The sequence below is a fragment of the Neoarius graeffei genome, chromosome 3 (assembly GCF_027579695.1).
Source record: "Neoarius graeffei isolate fNeoGra1 chromosome 3, fNeoGra1.pri, whole genome shotgun sequence".
NCBI classification, from domain to species: domain Eukaryota; kingdom Metazoa; phylum Chordata; class Actinopteri; order Siluriformes; family Ariidae; genus Neoarius; species Neoarius graeffei.
This window is the reverse complement of record NC_083571.1, coordinates 32,989,982-33,010,047: the sequence shown is the minus strand read 5'-3', so window position 1 is coordinate 33,010,047 and position 20,066 is coordinate 32,989,982. Positions and strand designations below refer to the sequence as shown.

At 42.8% G+C, this 20,066-nt stretch overlaps 1 protein-coding gene across 4 annotated transcripts in view; it reads left to right on the top strand.

The window, feature by feature from the left end:
• The first annotated feature begins 4,532 nt into the window (after positions 1-4,532).
• si:dkey-192k22.2 (uncharacterized) overlaps positions 4,533-20,066 on the top strand; it is a 31,562-nt gene continuing 16,028 nt past the window's right edge. For 3 of the 4 annotated variants that reach the window (XM_060916698.1, XM_060916697.1, XM_060916696.1), the window contains exons 1-3: positions 4,535-4,806; positions 9,656-9,880; positions 10,065-10,436. In XM_060916698.1, coding sequence (XP_060772681.1) covers positions 4,722-4,806; positions 9,656-9,880; positions 10,065-10,436 — 682 coding nt within the window. In that variant the 5' untranslated portion in view covers positions 4,535-4,721. Of the gene's footprint in view, positions 4,807-9,655; positions 9,881-10,064; positions 10,437-20,066 lie in introns of all 4 variants that reach the window. The other variant, XM_060916699.1, reaches the window with a different exon arrangement.

The window sequence follows — 20,066 nt, the reverse complement described above, 5'->3', positions numbered from 1 at the left end:
GGTAAGTCTGGTGAGATGTGTAGATTGGGTGGGTAAGTATAGTAGATAGGTATTGTGAGATGGGTATATAAATTGGGTTGGGTAGGCAGGCTGGGTAGGTATGGTGGGATGGGTAATTAGTGTGGGATGGTTCCATAGGATTGGATAGGTATGTAGGGTAGGATGGGTGGGTAGGTTGTTACCTAGGTAGGAAGGTTAGGTGGACAGGATGGGTAGGTATTGTGGTTTGGGTATAAAGGTTGATCTGGGTTGGTAGGGTGGTTGGTATGCTATGATGGGTAGTTTAGGGTGGGAGGAGTAGGTAGGTGGCATGGGTAGGTAGGGTGGGGTAGGGATGGTGAGATGGGTAATTAGTGTGGGATGATTCCGTAGGATTGGATAGGTATGTAGGGTGGGATTGGTGAGCATGTAGTTATGTATGTAGGAAGGTTCAGTAGGTAGGACGGGTAGGTATTGTGGTATGAGTAGAAAGGTTGGGCTAGGTTGGTAGGGTGGTTGGTATGCAGGGATAGGTAGTTTAGGGCAGGATGAGTGGATAGGTGGCATGGGTAGGTAGGATGGGGTTGGGATGGTGGGAAAGGTAGGTAGCTGGGATGGAAAGGTTAGGGTTGGATGAGTAGGATGTTGGGAGGGGTAGGTAGGGTAGAGTGGGTAGCAGGGCTTTACATTAGCACCCGCCAAATGCGGGTAAAATTCGTCTTTGGCGGGTAATGACTTGAGTCCCACTAGCCACTTTGGCGGGTGGTTTATTCTGTGGTATGACAATATATTTTAATTGTAGTTTTCTCTGAAGGCATCTGATATAATAAATGCATGGCAATGTAATATTACGCACCTGCAACTCCCATGAGCACCTGCATAAACATTCTGACATGTTAGAATTGTTGAGAACATTTGTTAATGTCTCAGATAAAATCAATGATACGGTAACCTGCAGTTCATGAATGAAGCGACAAAGTTGCTGACGACTGACAAGCGCACTATGTGGCGGCATATAGCTGGAGTTTCAAACCCTGCTGCTCAGGGGAAAAGGGGCAGGGATGAGCAGCTTTTTAAAATCACCGAGGTCCGTGATGCGCAAAGCGCGCACCGAAAAATTTTCGACATATTTAAATGAGAGGGTGAATTACACGCCACACAAGAGATCTATTCCTGAAATTACTTTTAATGGTGTTTGAACTGAATATCATCAGTTTTGAAAATAAAATCATGTATGTGGCAAGAGTAAGAATAATTTAAGCTTGTTTAATGGTTTGATCTGGCCCAAGCAATGAGGACAAAAGATACCCTAACCATGTAGCCTATGGAACTAAGATACATTCACAATCTGGCATCCGTTACACCTACACAAAAAAAAAAAAATTCTGGGAAAAAAATCAGTATACACCACCATGTTTTACCATGGAAACCCGGTGTCTCCTGCACTGCGTTCCTCCCCCAAGTCATTCGCTTTTGTGTTCTTGGTCTCGCTTTTGTGTTGTTGGTCTCAGAGCTGCGCGCACCAAACAGACACAGAAGAGAGAATCAACGTTTAACATCATTAACAATGCACTTTTTATGGAGACGTTTTCTCATCTCATCTCATTATCTCTAGCCGCTTTATCCTGTTCTACAGGGTCGCAGGCAAGCTGGAGCCTATCCCAGCTGACTACGGGCGAAAGGCGGGGTACACCCTGGACAAGTCGCCAGGTCATCATAGGGCTGACAGACACAGACAACCATTCACACTCACACCTACAGTCAATTTAGAGTGACCAGTTAGCCTAACCTGCATGTCTTTGGATTGTGGGGGAAACCAGAGCACCCGGAGGAAACCCACGCGGACACGGGGAGAACATGCAAACTCCGCACAGAAAGGCCCTCGCTGGCCACGGGGTTTGAACCCGGACCTTCTTGCTGTGAGGCGACAGCGCTAACCACTACACCACCGTGCCGCCCCATGGAGATGTTTTAATGTTCTTTATTTTTTTTATCCAGTTGAATATTTAGCGTACAAATGTATTTTCAGCTCTTAAAAATGACTGAGGTCCAGACCGTGGGGGCCTCACAGCTGGCTTCGGCCATGGAGATGAACAAGATGCTAATAGGAAGATAAGACAGTTCAATGACAAATGGAAGTTCGGGCGAGATTGGCTAGTTCATAGCAAAACCGAAAATACCATGTACTGCGAAGACTGTAGAAAGTCTGGCAAAGACAGGCACCAGTAATTTTAAACTCGAAACTATAAAGGACCACGAAAAGTCAAATGCACACATCGGCACTATAACATCAAAACCGGCGAAGACGGCTGGTTCACTACAGGACAGCATTGCTTTCAAGTCCCTGGCTGTCATGAAGTCGGCTGAGCTGGAGAGGATGGAGCTGCTGTTTAGAAACGTTCACACGATTGGAAAGAAGTTAATCTCGCCCCAGCTATCAGCTTATGGCCTGCTGGAAGCCTCAGGTCACGAAGACCATTTTTCATGGACCATTCAGACTCATCTGATTATGAATGTAATGAGGACATTTAATGTCTCTCTCTACACATGTTCACACACACACACACACACACACACACACACACACACACACAATTAATAGATAATGCATAATATATATAATAATAATTGATAATACACATAATGCTGGCGGCACGGTGGTGTAGTGGTTAGCGCTGTCGCCTCACAGCAAGAAGGTCCGGGTTCGAGCCCCGGGGCCGGCGAGGGCCTTTCTGTGCGGAGTTTGCATGTTCTCCCCGTGTCCGCGTGGGTTTCCTCCGGGTGCTCCGGTTTCCCCCACAGTCCAAAGACATGCAGGTTAGGTTAACTGGTGACTCTAAATTGACCGTAGGTGTGAATGAGAGTGTGAATGGTTGTCTGTGTCTATGTCTCAGCCCTGTGATGACCTGGCGACTTGTCCAGGGTGTACCCCGCCTTTCGCCCGTAGTCAGCTGGGATAGGCTCCAGCTTGCCTGCGACCCTGTAGAAGGATAAAGCGGCTAGAGATAATGAGATGAGATGAGAGACACATAATGCTTGCATATCAAAACATCAAATGGTTTTCAGTGATAAATGTTTTGAATTGGACTTTTAATATTAGAATCAGTTCAGTTGTACTGAATGTTAATTTTCATATTATACGATATTTCATATTGTAAGGGGCTTGAATTTGAGTTCAATAAACAGAATACTCTGTTTATATTTTTGTCTGAATTGGTTGCATGTTTTCATATAGGGAGCTACCTTAACAGCACTGAATACATGAGTGCTACTGTAGAGATACATTATACGCTGCCATTCATAATTAAATCTAGAGCTTCCGAACTTTAACGTATCATGGTGAATAAAAAACTTCGATTTCCTGGCAACAAAATTGTGGCTAGTGAAAAGGCTGAATGGCTAGTGACTCGGGAAAACCACTAGCCACAGTGGCCGGTGAGCAAAAAAGTTAATGTAAAGCCCTGGTGGGTAGGTAAGGTGGGGTGTATAAGTACATAAGACAGGATAATGTGGAAAGAAAGAAAGAAAATAGATGAATTTAGAAAAGGAAAATCGGTAAGAATGCTGGCAGCACATGGAAGTGCTATAAGTGGTACATTTTGACACTAAGCAGTATTGAGTTAGCGCTTTCTCTGGTAGTTTGGTAGTGTGTGTGTGTGTGTGTGTGTGTATGGTGGTACTACCAGACCACACACACACACCACGTATTTACCATGAACTTCCCCTTCATCAGAAACTAGAACATGTTAGATAAACACAAAGCCATAAACTCCAGGCCTGCAACGTCATACTGGCCTGTTTAAGAGTTTAACACTGTAACACCGAACGCCTGTAACACCGAACGCCTGTAACACCGAACGCCTGTAACACCAGCCAATTCACAAGAGTGAATATTAACATGCCATTGTTGTGTGTTATGCCTGATGTAAAGACTCTCGTCTCTGCGAGTCTACCACACAGATTTAATACTTGTCATTTTTAGGGCATACCTAACAACCTGTGTTTTCTTTCTCTCTCTCTTCCCCCCCCCCCCCCCCCCCCTCCCAATCTGTCCCTCTGAGTTACATGTTGGTCCTGGGATTGAGATGCTGGCCTCTTCTGCCCCTCGGACCTGCTTGATCCATCCTGGTGCCCTGTGTCTGGTCGGAGTTTTATCGCACCGCTCCTGTGAAGGACGGCCCCATGAGGACAGTTGAGGGTTATACCTGTGAAAACTGTTAATATTATAGTCAGGCTGTCTGTTGTTGCCCAAATGAGGATGGGTTCCCTTTTGAGTCTGGTTCCTCTCGAGGTTTCTTCCTCATGTCGTCTGAGGGAGTTTTTCCTTGCCACCGTCGCCACAGGCTGCTCATTGGGGATAGATTAGGGATAAAATTAGCTCATGTTTTAAGTCGTTCAAATTCTGTAAAGCTGCTTTGCGACAATGTTTATTGTTAAAAGCGCTATACAAATAAACTTGATTTGATTTGAAGAGTGATGCAACACTTTCTGTTTCTCTCTGCATCTTTCACTCTTGATCACAAACATCACTGCTGCAACAGGAAGAAAGACAGGAAGTAGAGTGGTGAGACGGTTGCGTTGCTTGCTTAACTCTGACACGTGTTTGTGAGTGCAAGAAAAAGAACACATGAAGTTGGTGGCTATTACGACTATTTTAAAAAATTGTGTTAGCTGCTTTCCAACAGTTCATAGTCAGAGCAGAGAGAGAGAGAGAGAGAGCTGTCCATCATCACACTGTGTCCATGATGAAAACGACCGTCGCCAAACTTGCCATACTCATCTTCCTTGCTTTCATTGTGTGCCTCCCAGAGTTTTTCCCATCACAAGGTGAGATATACGTGTGTGTGTGTGTGTGTGTGTGTGTGGAGGGTTCATTTAATGCAGAATAATGCATGTCTGTACGAACATGACTGAGTGTGAAATTTAACAATCCTCTGATTATACGTTTGTTTTTTTAATTTTAAAGATTATGCTATTTTATTGTTAGCTATTCCAGCATGTCCATAGAAAGCACTCTGATTGGCTAAATTTACTTCGATATCAATGCTATTTATATATAATGATGTCACTGTGACAACTTCATTGGCTAGGCCTATGATCATGCCTTGCTATCAGCTTTATCATTGCTATTAATATACTGAAACAAATTTATTTACTTAGACAAGAATTAAATATTTATAAGCTATTCATAAGCATAGACATACATCTGGTTGTTTAAAGTAGTGGGAGGACTCAAAAGCAGTGGAGAGAAAGCTAATCAGATGTTTCTCGTTAGCTATAAGCATGTCAATGGGAGAAAAACAACATATTTTATGAAAATGATATTTTGGAAAACACCTTCTGACAAATCAGAATCAAGAATTCTAACTGTGGATGACATTTTGTTGAGACAAAGCAGATCTGATCCCAGAACAGTGATGCGACTCAACATTCACCTGTTCTGATTTGAGTCACGTGCCATTTGTGTGGGTGTAATCACATCAAAGTGCCCACGTCCTGTGGCTTTGACTGTCACACTTGCTTTTTTTTGTGCAGCAAAACCCAGAAGCATGCATTGTTGTTGTTTTTTTTTTTGGGGGGGGGGGGGGGGGGGGGGTGTCCTGAAAAGTGTCTCTTCTGGAATATGCTGCTTTCTTTATTGACAAATATTTTTCTGTAATGTTTCATTTTATGAATTGGATTTGTTTGGAAATCTAAAATGTTTTTGTACTAATTTAATAAAGTCCACCCATCCATCCATCCATCCATCCATAACTGCTTATCCTGTGCAGGGTTGCAGGCAAGCTGGAGCCTATCCCAGCTGACTACGGGCGAAAGGCAGGGTACACCCTGGACAAGTTGCCAGGTCATCACAGGGCTGACACATAGACACAGACAACCATTCACACTCACATTCACACCTACGGTCAATTTAGAGTCACCAGTTAACCTAACCTGCATGTCTTTGGACTGTGGGGGAAACCGGAGCACCCGGAGGAAACCCACGCGGACACGGGGAGAACATGCAAACTCCGCACAGAAAGGATCTCGTCAGCCACTGGGCTCGAACCCAGAACCTTCTTGCTGTGAGGCGACAGTGCTAACTACTACATCACCATGTCGCCTAATGTAGAAGTCTGATCTCATTCTCATCTCATTATCTCTAGCCACTTTATCCTGTTCTACAGGGTCGCAGGCAAACTGGAGCCTATCCCAGCTGACTACGGGCGAAAGGCGGGGTACACCCTGGACAAGTCGCCAGGTCATCACAGGGCTAATGTAGAAGTCATAAAATAAAAATCGATAATAAAGTTTCGACTAAAATATATAGGGTTCCAAGACTTTTGCACAGTACTGTACATCCAGAAAACGTATCCCATCCAAGCCTAAACAGTACATCATTACATACACTACTGAGAGCTTTGCTGAATTTTAGTCTCTGTACTTAGAAGAAAGTGCATTACATGTCTAGTCTGATGCAGATCAATATAAATGGCTTGTTGGTGCTTTTAAAGGAAAGCAACAGCAAAGTTACATTAATTCATTTGGCAGAGCCTTTTATCCAAGGTGACTTTTACACGTGAACCAGAATCCAATCCAAGCCCAAAACTGGCCCTCTGGCAGTCGTGGGATTTTAAATTCACAACCTTCCTGAGACAAGGACAGGATCTTAATAGCTGAGCTGTTGCTGTTTCCATGACAGATAAATTGTAGACCAGAGACACAAGACAAAAACAATACCTGGTTGCCAGTTTAATAGTACAACTGATACATAATTGTAGTGTGTTCCATCAGTTTGTCAGTTCTTCAGAAACCAGTTATTCATGTTCCCTAAAAACGTTAAAATGCAAATGTATAAATTTTCCACATAAAAAAAGTAGAATGTTTTATGTTGATGCCTTATTAACCCAAGTAATCAGGATAACCCTCAAACTAGCATTACGGTAAGGCTAAACTACAAATTAGCATTACCATAAACAGGCTAACCCTCAAACTAGCATTACCGTAAACAGACTAATTTATAAAGTAGCATTACCATAAACAGGCTAACCCTCAAACTAGCATTACCATAAACAGACTAACCCTCAAACTAGCATTACCATAAACAGACTAACCCTCAAACTAGCATTACCATAAACAGACTAAACCTCAAACTAGCATTACCATAAACAAGCTAACCCTCAAACTAGCATTACCGTAAACAGACTAAACCTCAAACTAGCATTACCATAAACAAGCTAACCCTCAAACTAGCATTACCATAAACAGACTAACCCTCAAACTAGCATTACCATAAACAGACTAACCCTCAAACTAGCATTACCATAAACAGACTAACCCTCAAACTAGCATTACCATAAACAGACTAAACCTCAAACTAGCATTACCATAAACAAGCTAACCCTCAAACTAGCATTACCGTAAACAGACTAAACCTCAAACTAGCATTACCATAAACAAGCTAACCCTCAAACTAGCATTACCATAAACAGACTAACCCTCAAACTAGCATTACCATAAACAGACTAACCCTCAAACTAGCATTACCATAAACAGACTAAACCTCAAACTAGCATTACCATAAACAAGCTAACCCTCAAACTAGCATTACCGTAAACAGACTAAACCTCAAACTAGCATTACCATAAACAAGCTAACCCTCAAACTAGCATTACCATAAACAGACTAAACCTCAAACTAGCATTACCATAAACAAGCTAACCCTCAAACTAGCATTACCGTAAACAGACTAATTTATAAACTAGCATTACCATAAACAGGCTAACCCTCAAACTAGCATTACCATAAACAAGCTAAACCTCAAATTAACATTACCGTAAACAGACTAATTTATAAACTAGCATTACAGTAAACAAGTTAATCCTCAAAGTAGCATTACTGTAGACAGACTAAATGATAAACTAGCATTACAGTAAACAAGTTAACCCTCAAATTAGCAATGCCATACACAGACTAACCCTCAAATTAGCATTATCGCAAACAGACTAATTTATAAACTAGCATTACAGTAAACAAGTTAACCCTCAAATTAGTATTACCATAAACAGGCTAAATGATAAACTAGCATTAAACAGGTTAACACTCAAGCTATCATTACAGTAAACAAGCTAAAAAACACAAACTAGCATTACAGTAAACAAGTTAATCCTCAAATTAGCATTACCATAAACAGGCTAAATGATAAACTATCATTACAGTAAACAGGTTAACACTCAAACTATCATTACAGTAAACAGGCTAAAAAACACAAACTAGCATTACCGTAAACAGGCTAAATGATAAACTAGCATTACAGTAAACAAGTTAACCCTCAAATTAGCAATGCCATAAACATGCTAACCCTCAAACTAGCATTATCGTAAACAGACTAATTTATAAACTAGCATTACAGTAAAGAAGATAACCCTCAAATTAGCAATGCCATAAACAGGCTAAATGATAAACTAGCATTACAGTAAACAAGTTAACCCTCAAACTATTATTACAGTAAACAGGCTAAAAAAAACACAAAGTAGCATTACCGTAAGTAGGCTAAATGATAAACTATCATTACAGTAAACAGGCTTAAAAACACAAAGTATCATTACCCTAAATAGGCTAAATGATAAACTAGCATTACAGTAAACAAGTTAACCCTCAAATTAGCAATGCCATTAACAGGCTAACCCTCAAATTAGCAATGCCATAAACATGCTAACCCTCAAACTAGCATTATCGTAAACAGACTAATTTATAAACTAGCATTACAGTAAACAAGTTAACCCTCAAATTAGCAATGCCATAAACAGGCTAAATGATAAACTAGCATTACAGTAAACAAGTTAACCCTCAAACTATCATTACAGTAAACAGGCTAAAAAAACACAAAGTAGCATTACCATAAACAGGCTAAATGATAAACTAGCATTACAGTAAACAAGTTAATCTTCAAATTAGCAATGCCATAAACAGGCTAAATGATAACCTGTTTACTGTAATGCTAGTTTATCATTTAGCTTGTTTACGGTAATGCTAGTTTATCATTTAGCTTGTTTACGGTAATGCTAGTTTATCATTTAGCTTGTTTACGGTAATGCTAGTTTATCATTTAGCCTGTTTATGGCATTGCTAATTTGAGGGTTAACTTGTTTACTGTAATGCTAGTTTATCATTTAGCCTGTTTATGGCATTGCTAATTTGAGGGTTAACTTGTTTACGGTAATGCTAGTTTATCATTTAGCCTGTTTATGGCATTGCTAATTTGAGGGTTAACTTGTTTACTGTAATGCTAGTTTATCATTTAGCCTGTTTATGGCATTGCTAATTTGAGGGTTAACTTGTTTACTGTAATGCTAGTTTATCATTTAGCGTGTTTACGATAATGCAAGTTTAAGTGTTAACCTGTTTACTGTAATGCTAGTTTAACACTTAAACTTGCATTACAGTAAACAGGCTACAAAACACAAACTAGTATTACAGTAAACAAGTGAAATGATTATTAAACAGACTAAGACACAAACTAGCATTTGAGTAAAGAGAGTAAGACAAAAAAATAGCATTTGAATAAACAGACTAACCCTCAAACTAACACTACTGTAAACAGACTAACCCTTAAACTAGCATTACAGTAAGCAGGTTAAAGCACAAACTAGCATTCTCTCTCTCTCTCTCTCTCTCTCTCTCTCTCTCTCTAAAGTGTTACAGGTCCAGTTTCTTTGTGCACCTTTTGACCCTTGTGACGCTAACAGTGGGCATGACGATTATGACAGACAGGCCTATGAAATGTATGACAGTGCAGGTCTCACTCGGCCCCTGTGTGAGGCAAAAAACTCAACCAGTCAGGATGAAGCAGTAAAGGAGTGGTTTGTGTGCGAGACTCACACTGACCTGCGGAGTCTCCATGACAACGTCTCCATCTCAGGTGAGCTAAAGTGATAAATAGGGTATATACTGTAGTAGCAGGACTACCGTAAAGACTCAAATAAATGTGCATATTATGTATGTTGTTTTACTGTATGAAACAGCACCTGCTGGATTGTAAAGATGCATTCTGTAGTCTGGAAAATAAAATTTTAATTTCAGTTTTGATTTTGATTTTTTTTCAGAAATTGACATGGAGGTGAGTGTTAGGCTACAGGTCGCGGCTCCTCCTCTTCTGCAGAATGTTACTGTAAGTGGCCATTTTAACTACAGTGGACTTCACATTGAAACACAAGACAACATCACACTGTTCGGCTGCTGCATCCAGAAGGATAGCACACAACAAAACAAAGACAAGACGCCACAATCCAGCTCCTCAACACAAACCTCAGTGTCTGACCAACCAAATATTTCAGAACCAGGCATCTTCTCAGCAGGATCACTTGACGCAACATCTTCTGAAGGAAAAAAATCCAGTTCTCATCACATCCACCAGTCAAACAGAAGCCATTGCCTTTTTCACTTCAAGGACATTCAGAGGACGTCTTCAAAAACAGGTGAAATTCCTCATGATTTGGTCAACAAGTCATGTTTTCTCATGGTCTAGATCTCTGAAGGCCTCAGCATGCTTCATGTGGAGATGATGTTGAATTGGCTTCTACGAACACTGTGATGTAATTGCAAAGCAAATATCCATTGTGCACAGGGCAGATGTAGGTGAACATGCTATGCTCCCAAGCCTGCGATTGGTTGTTACAAATAAGGTGTGGCTCAGCTGATTCGTATCAAGCATTTCACAGCTTGGTCACCATCAGCATGCTGAATTCTTGATTTATAAAATTGTCTCATATACCACCTGCATTTTATATGTTATCTTTATTCCTGGACTCATGGAAATTGTCATGAAGTTTTAATAGCGCTTTGGTACTGCAAGTACCAGTTGGAAACCATGCAAGCTTGTAAGACATTTTGTAGATGTTGTCTTCACAAGAAGCATGCTGAGATCTTAACCCAAATACTGCCTATTAATTCTCTGGATTTAAACCTGAAACTTGTTTAATTCTCTCGACCATGCACCAGTGTTATGAATCTGCCATTTTGTGGTGGAGGCATTATGTTTTGGCAGATGATATCTGCAGGGCTTTCCCCAAAGTGCGGATATGTGGCGTTCCGCCATGTTGTGCGATGTCAGAGCCATGCTGTCACTTGCACACACAAAAAAAAATCAATACCATAAATTGAACAATGCAGAGTAATTTCTGCACCTAAAGGCCCGGTCCCACTGCACTTACGGATGCAAAGAGGATGTAAAACGTAAAAAAATCTTTGCCATCCGTTGGAAAACGCTATGCATCTGTTGTGTACTCATTGCATACGTGCTTCATACGCTCTATCCATCGAGCATCCGTCCACTGTGATTTCATCCGCGCAAAAAGTTTTGAGCTGCACAAAACTTTTAGAACGGATGAACTTTCCGCCGTGTACGATGTAAATCCGCGACATATACGAGCAACAAACGTTCTATGTCCGTTATCATCCGTTAAACATCTGCTGTATCCTCTCTGCATCCTCTGGGCATCCTCGCAACTCACATCCGCTGCAGCTGAAAACGGAAAGAGGGAGGAAAGATAAGGTACATGAAACGTCTATTCATCGTTAGTAGCACGGAAATAGAAAGGATGTAAGCGTATGCATCTCGTATATAAAGTATTCAAAACGGACAAAGCGTTTATATCTGGGATGTATCTCGTATATTTAGGATGTCTGGAGTATGTCTAGAGTATGTATAAGGACACCTAGCGGACAATCGGTCTGCATCCGATATACATCCGCGCAACATCCCCTTTGTTTCCGTTAGGCGTACGTGATGCATCCCCTTCTTCCGCTATGCATCCGCTCTTTCTGCTATGCGTCTGCTTCTCAGTTATCACCGGTAACCCCTTCGGAGCTGTCATCCACTTCCATCCGCTTTCATCCGCTAGGCTTCCTATGAACATGCGTTTAACATCCCCGCTATATACTACCCACGACCGTTCTTTTCCATTCTGTTTTCGCAAATTTTCGCCAATTTTGTCCATTTCTGGAGCGGATGAAAACGGATAGAGCCACCCCCGAAATTTTGCTCGTCCGCTGTGTCCTTTTTGCATACGTTTTGTGTCCATCGGCCAGTGGGACCGGGCCTTAAATATCTCCTATTCCCCTATGAAAATGAGTAATAACTATAGAAATAGGAAGATATTGTACAACCCCGATTCCAAAAAAGTTGGGACAAAGTACAAACTGTAAATAAAAACGGAATGCAATGATGTGGAAGTTTCAAAATTCCATATTTTATTCAGAATAGAACATAGATGACATATCAAATGTTTAAACTGAGAAAATGTATCATTTAAAGAGAAAAATTAGGTGATTTTAAATTTCATGACAACAACACATCTCAAAAAAGTTGGGACAAGGCCATGTTTACCACTGTGAGACATCCCCTTTTCTCTTTACAACAGTCTGTAAACGTCTGGGGACTGAGGAGACAAGTTGCTCAAGTTTAGGGATAGGAATGTTAACCCATTCTTGTCTAATGTAGGATTCTAGTTGCTCAACTGTCTTAGGTCTTTTTTGTCGTATCTTCCGTTTTATGATGCACCAAATGTTTTCTATGGGTGAAAGATCTGGACTGCAGGCTGGCCAGTTCAGTACCCGGACCCTTCTTCTACGCAGCCATGATGCTGTAATTGATGCAGTATGTGGTTTGGCATTGTCATGTTGGAAAATGCAAGGTCTTCCCTGAAAGAGACGTCATCTGGATGGGAGCATATGTTGCTCGAGAACCTGGATATACCTTTCAGCATTGATGGTGTCTTTCCAGATGTGTAAGCTGCTCATGCCACACGCACTAATGCAACCCCATACCATCAGAGATGCAGGCTTCTGAACTGAGCGCTGATAACAACTTGGGTCGTCCTTCTTCTCTTTAGTCCGAATGACACGGCGTCCCTGATTTCCATAAAGAACTTCAAATTTTGATTCGTCTGACCACAGAACAGTTTTCCACTTTGCCACAGTCCATTTTAAATGAGCCTTGGCCCAGAGAAGACGTCCGCGCTTCTGGATCATGTTTAGATACGGCTTCTTCTTTGAACTATAGAGTTTTAGCTGGCAACGGCGGATGGCACGGTGAATTGTAATCACAGATAATGTTCTCTGGAAATATTCCTGAGCCCATTTTGTGATTTCCAATACAGAAGCATGCCTGTATGTGATGCAGTGCCATCTAAGGGCCCAAAGATCAAGGGCACCCAGTATGTTTTTCCGGCCTTGACCCTTACGCACAGACATTCTTCCAGATTCTCTGAATCTTTTGATGATATTATGCACTGTAGATGATGATATGTTCAAACTCTTTGCAATTTTACACTGTCGAACTCCTTTCTGATATTGCTCCACTATTTGTCGGCGCAGAATTAGGGGGATTGGTGATCCTCTTCCCATCTTTACTTCTGAGAGCCGCTGCCACTCCAAGATGCTCTTTTTATACCCAGTCATGTTAATGACCTATTGCCAATTGACCTAATGAGTTGCAATTTGGTCCTCCAGCTGTTCCTTTTTTGTACCTTTAACTTTTCCAGCCTCTTATTGCCCCTGTCCCAACTTTTTTGAGATGTGTTGCTGTCATGAAATTTCAAATGTCACAAATAGCACCACCCAGACACACGCACCTGGGTGTCTGTAGGCAACAATGCTATTTACACCCTAACCCTAACTGTAATCTGATGTAAATACTCAAATAGCTAATGAGTGTAAATATCCGAGTAGCTGCCATATGACTATTCCCACCTGGATGCAAATAGACACTCCTTTATGTTTTGTGGGTTGTCCATTTGTCAGATATTCTCATTAGTGCAATATCACAAGAACGAGTGGTTAAATGTTTGTAGAATTGATATGAAATGATCATTGTAACCAGCAGTTGGAATTGATTCAAACAGAGTCAAGATCACAGCAAGGTCAAATGTCTGACAGGAGTCATCTTGGTGTGGCAGTGGAAGCATCCCTGAGTTTGGTTTGCTCTCTATCTTTTTTCTGGTATTGAACAAATACCGGCAGCATGGTGGTGTAGTGGTTAGCGCTGTCGCCTCACAGCAAGAAGGTCCAGGTTCGAGCCCCGTGGCCGGCGAGGGCCTTTCTGTGCGGAGTTTGCATGTTCTCCCCGTGTCCGCGTGGGTTTCCTCCGGGTGCTCCGGTTTCCCCCAAAGACATGCAGGTTAGGTTAACTGGTGACTCTAAATTGACCATAGGCATGAATGTGAGTGTGAATGGTTGTCTGTGTCTATGTGTCAGCCCTGTGATGGACCTGGCGACTTGTCCAGGGTGTACCCTGCCTTTCGCCCGTAGTCAGCTGGGATAGGCTCCAGCTTGCCTGCGACCCTGGAGAACAGGATAAAGCGGCTAGAGATAATGAGATGAATGAACAACTACCCTATTCTCACTGTGACAGTGAGGCAGCTTGACCATTTAACATTTGCTCCATTACTGTTATAATACGAACTAGCTGACTAACATTATGGCTATGCTCTCGCCAAATTCCAAAATCACATGACTCCAGGGAACACCAATAATCACAAGTACAGCTAGGAATCCTTGATCTCTCCTCCTTCTCCTCCTCCTCCTCCAGACCATCATAAAAATGGTACTTACTGCCATATGGTGAGGCAATACAGATGTGAGTAGGGAGTCAAACTCTCACGGTTACCAGAGGACCAGCCCCCCACTGTAACCCTGGCTATGTAATAGGTGAGAGGCCAAGGAAATGGAGATCAGTACCAGCCAATGTACTTTAAAGGAGATATGCAGAACCTTTTTTTTAAAATACATTTCTGAGTAGATAGTATCTCCATCCTTGACTCTTGTATGCGGCATAAATGGGAATAAAAATATATATTTTTGAGAGTTAAATAGACCGCAAAGTTGCCATTCGAGCTGCCCTGCTGAGCCAGCCAGCCCTGGGTGGGTCACATCACCGTGGTAACCGGTGCTATAGACCAAAGCCAGACTCGGCAGGCGAGAGTGGTTGCAATGGCCTCTTCGTTCGGACTTATTGGAGATTCTTCGGATTCCTCAGATAGTAATACATCTGACTGTGATAGTCCTGAAATTGGAGTGTGTGTACATGTTACTGCTATACACGTAGAACCATATCAGTTAGAACCATTGGAAAGTGAATCAGATAGTAACACGTCGGCCACGGAGGCCCCCACCTTACGAAATAAAGCCAGAGAACAAAGCCATCTAGAGAACTGGATGGAATTGAATGGACAGTCTCATGTGACTCTCATTAAAACAGGATAGGTGTTATAACTTATGCAACATACATGTACATGCATGCATTTTCACTGATAAAATGTAAAAGGCTAATTAAATAATCAGATGAACAGAGACAATCACATTCTGAAGCAAATTAAATAATCTTATACCGCTAACTTAAACACACAATACAAGTTACATGTATTAATCTAAATGCAGGTAAACAACGAGTGTTGTTTTTTGTTATGTAACCAGATGAGAGTTGCATCTTACCCATCTGTGTTCTCGCTTCTTGAAGGCTGAGCTTGTGGGCGATTGTTTCGAAACAATCTGACTTTCAGTTCTTCGTTCATTCGCTTCTTCCACGTAAGGGCGAGATATTGCTGCTGAGGCAAGCATATCCAGCGGGGGAAAAAAACATATCCAGCAAAGAAATCTGATGACTGGTCCACATATTCTCCATTTTCTCCATACTGAGTACTCCGCCATTACTGCTCAGCTCACACTCTGGGCAAACTGGTGCAACTGAACTTGCTTTCCTTTTCTTGTAGTTTTCTTTTGCTTTAATTGTTGGTACTGCACCCTCTTTCAATATGGGCTTATAGCCAACGCTCCTCAACAGATCAGAGGTCTCGTATGAGTCCTCAGTAAAATGTGCAGAGCAGAGGAGAGACCACTTCGTAGGCGCCCAATCCGTGAATATCTCACAAAACGCGTCCAAATCTTTGCAGTTTGAACATTCTTGGGCCATGAATGCAACATAAATCCACCTTCTGTCACGTTGCTGCACCCACCAGCAACACATCTACATGGCATGGAGATAAATTAGCTCAAAATGGAGGATCGAAGTTGCAGTTAGCTTTGTGTTTTAGTATAGCTGAAATGGTGATGAGACCAATAGCCTTCCTGCTGTGACGTCACAGATGTCAAGGTCATTCACTCAGACCGCTACCTATATGAATAATTTTAATCGTAAAAATTACTATATCAGATTTATTGTTGGGCGGCACAGAGGTGTAGTGGTTAGCGCTGTCGCCTCACAGCAAGAAGATCCTAGGTTTGAGCCCAGTGGCCGGCGAGGGATTTTCTGTGCGGAGTTTACATGCTCTCCCTGTTTTCGCATGGCTTTCCTCCGGGTACTCCGGTTTCCCCCACAGTCCAAAGACATGCAGGTTAGGCTAATTGGTGGCTCTTAATTGACCGTAGGTGTGAATGTGAGCATGAATGGTTGTCTGTGTCTCTGTATCAGCCCTGCGATGACCTGGCGACTTGTTCAGGGTGTACCCTGCCTCTCACTCATAGTCAGCTGGGAAAGGCTCCAACTTGCCTGTGACCCTGTAGAACAGGATAAGTGGCTACAGATAATAGATGGATGGATGGATGGATTTATTGTTAATGCTTAAAACTATTCCTGTGACATTCTTGAGGTCTCAAGGCATTTCTCATCTCATCTCATTATCTCTAGCCGCTTTATCCTGTTCTGCAGGGTCGCAGGCAAGCTGGAGCCTATCCCAGCTGACTATGGGCGAAAGGCGGGGTACACCCTGGACAAGTCGCTAGGTCATCACAGGGCTGACACATAGACACAGACAACCATTCACACTCACATTCACACCTACGCTCAATTTAGAGTCACCAGTTAACCTAACCTGCATGTCTTTGGACTGTGGGGGAAACCGGAGCACCCGGAGGAAACCCACGCAGACACGGGGAGAACATGCAAACTCCACACAGAAAGGCCCTCACCAGCCACGGGGCTCGAACCCAGACCTTCTTGCTGTGAGGCGACAGCGCTAACCACTACACCACCGTGCCGCCCGTCTCAAGGCATTTATAAACAAAAAAGTGAGGCCATGGTTCTGCATATCTCCTTTAACGTCCTGGTTAGTACTAGGATGGGAGACTGCCTGGGAAGACCAGGGGCCTCATTTATAAACGATACGTACGCACAAAAGAATGCGTACGCCACATTCTACGCAAGCTTCGGTGTTTATAAAAAGTGAACTTGACGGTAAAATGTGCGCACCTCCACCCAAGCTCTGACCCATGCGTACGCACACAAAAAAGGGAAACGCGGAAAATGCGACCTCAGGAGGAAACGTGGAGAACGACCCGAAATTGGTTCAATAATCGAAGTTTAACACAAACATAACATAGCAGATCAAAGACGTGACTGACTTAACATTTATAATCCTTAATTTTGTGCACTTGTCTGGGTGCGGGTGATTAATGCGTAAATCCTGAAAGTATTTGTAACCATTCTTAGACCATTTCTAAATATTCAACTCCTTACTCATTCAGTTATGTTGTAGGTGACAGTGGGTATCCGCTGAAACGGCGGCTGCTCACGCCATTTATGAACCCCCAAACACCTGAGGAGACCACTTACAACCTGCGCCACAGCCAGGCGCGCGCTGTTGTGGAGCGCACCATTGGGCTCATGAAGGGCAGATGATGTTGTCTGGATGCCACGGGGGGAGCGCTATGTTACAGACCTGAAAAGGTCTGTAGGATTGTTAGGGCCTGTGCTGTGCTGCACAATGTGGCACAGCTACAAAACATGCCTTTGCAAGCTGAAGAGGTCAACCTTGACCTCGACCCCGATCCCTATCCCCAGGCATTCCACCCAAACGCAGGAGCCGTGCGCCAGCGCGAGGAGGTGATGTGCCGCTTGTAAATAATTAGGTATGGAAACAAATGATTACTTTTTAAGAAATTCTTTAATGCTGGCATTTAATGCAGACAACTCATTTTTTATTTCTTTTAACTCCCGGGCGACCTCGCGGACGGCATCCACATGTTCCCGCTGCACCTGCAGCACTGCATCTGTTAGGACACGGGTGCTGGTGGCTGGTTTTGGCATGGATGCACATGCATCGGAGGCCGTGGACGTCCTTGGGACCTCCACTGCCGCAGCCGACACACTGCTGGCCTCACTGGCACACCCAGCAACTGCGAGGGAATTTTTTTGTTAATAAAATACTTTTTCTGGATGAAGACTCATTTCAATTAATTTCACACCCATTTCAAACAAGGGGGCACACGTGCAATGTGAGGTGGTTCCTTGATACACAACCAAAAAAAATTACATGCCCGAGTCCTCGGCTGGTTCATGTGACCCAGCATCGGTGTCACCCTCCTCCTCACGCACAACTCCACTCAGGAGGGTTTCCCCTATAATGCCAGCCAGTTTTTGATCCAGTGGGGTGAGTTCCAGCTCCCCCTTCCCCCCGCCCGTTGCACGGACGCTTTGGCGGTGTGCCGCGATCCTCTTCTTGGCGTCCACCTTTATGTCGGACCTTTTTTTTTTTTTTTACCTCTGCCATAGTACGGCCTTGTGAAGCTACAGAATTGACCGCATCGGCCACATGCTGCCATTCACACGTTTTTTTCACATTTGTAACTCCCGTATTATGGCCTCCAAACAAAACAGCTCGACGCTGCTCCACTTCATCTACTAGCACGTCAACTTCACAGTCGGTGAAGTTGCGCTTCTTTGTCTTTCCTTCTGTTTTGGGCATGTTGTCCACAGATATCAATATTCATTAAGGGCGTTTCGCTGAATATTTATAGGCAATTGTGGGTGTGTCTTGAGGTACCCACAGGTGCCGCAAACTTAGAGTGGATTGTGATTTATAAAGGGAAATTGGCGTGGAACGTGCGTGCGCACGGTTTTATAAATCAGAATATTTCTGCGCGCACGCACATTCTGAGTTTTGTGCGCACGCCATCTTCTGGCGTAAATCCTGCGCAAAGTTTTATAAATGAGGCCCCAGGTCCTGGCATGGGAGGGACTTTTTTTTATTACATTTAGACATCCTACTGGAACTTCTGTGTGACCCTAGAACAGCTACCACTTTAGGACAACAAACCTGCATGCTTCACCTTTTAGAACTGCTACTCACGCCACTCGTATATATTGTATATGAGTCCTAGTCACAGACAGGGTGAATAATTTGACAGTTTCTTCTCTGGAGCTCCAAATCAGTGGATCATGTATCAGAAAATGGATATCATCAGTATTTTCAGTAGGTTATGACAATGGTACCAATGATGATAATGGTACTATTGGTAGTATTTCCACATCACAACTATAGGTTCCCTGTTTTGATCCTGAGCTTGGGTCACTGTCTATTACACCTTTTTGACCAACAGGGAACAGGTTTTTGAACCAGTTCTGTTCAGGATTCTTTGAACCTTGGTGTCAGCTAGCAGACCAGCCCACGCTTTCACCAGTTTTGAGCAGAAGTGTTGAGTCAAGGATGTGTCATGAACAGAGGGTGTTGCACAATTCACAATGGGTGTAAACAGGAGGAGCAAGATGGTGGAGAACATTGATATTTGTTTACATTCCATTTTTTCCTGAAGATGTCTCCTTTTCCATTGTGTTCTCCATTGCTGTGTTTTACTTCCTCTCCAAACTAATGACATGCCCACTAATGTTGTCACGGTTCGTGCTGGGAAAAAAACAAAACAAAACAAAAAACTGTTATATTTTGCTTCCAGTTGGGAACCAACTTTTCAGGTTCCGAACCAATGTATTTTTGGTCGAAATGCTATGAACGGAACTCGTTCCCTGTTGGTGGAAATGGGGTATATGTGGAATTTTGCCAAATGTGGGTTTCCTCTAGGTTTTCTGGTTTCCATCAACCTTCAAAAACACATCAATAGGTGGAATGGCTACTTAAACCAGTCCATGGTGCCCTACAATGGACTGACGTCCTACCCAGGGGTTATTCTCAACTTACACCCAGCGTTCCTGGGATAGGCTCCAGATCCACCTCCACCGTGACTAGGATAAAGCGTTCCTCAAGATGAATGAATGGTACTCTAAATATTGAGAGACAAGCAGATGTTGTATATCCTGACTGGGTTTTGTTTTTTTTGTG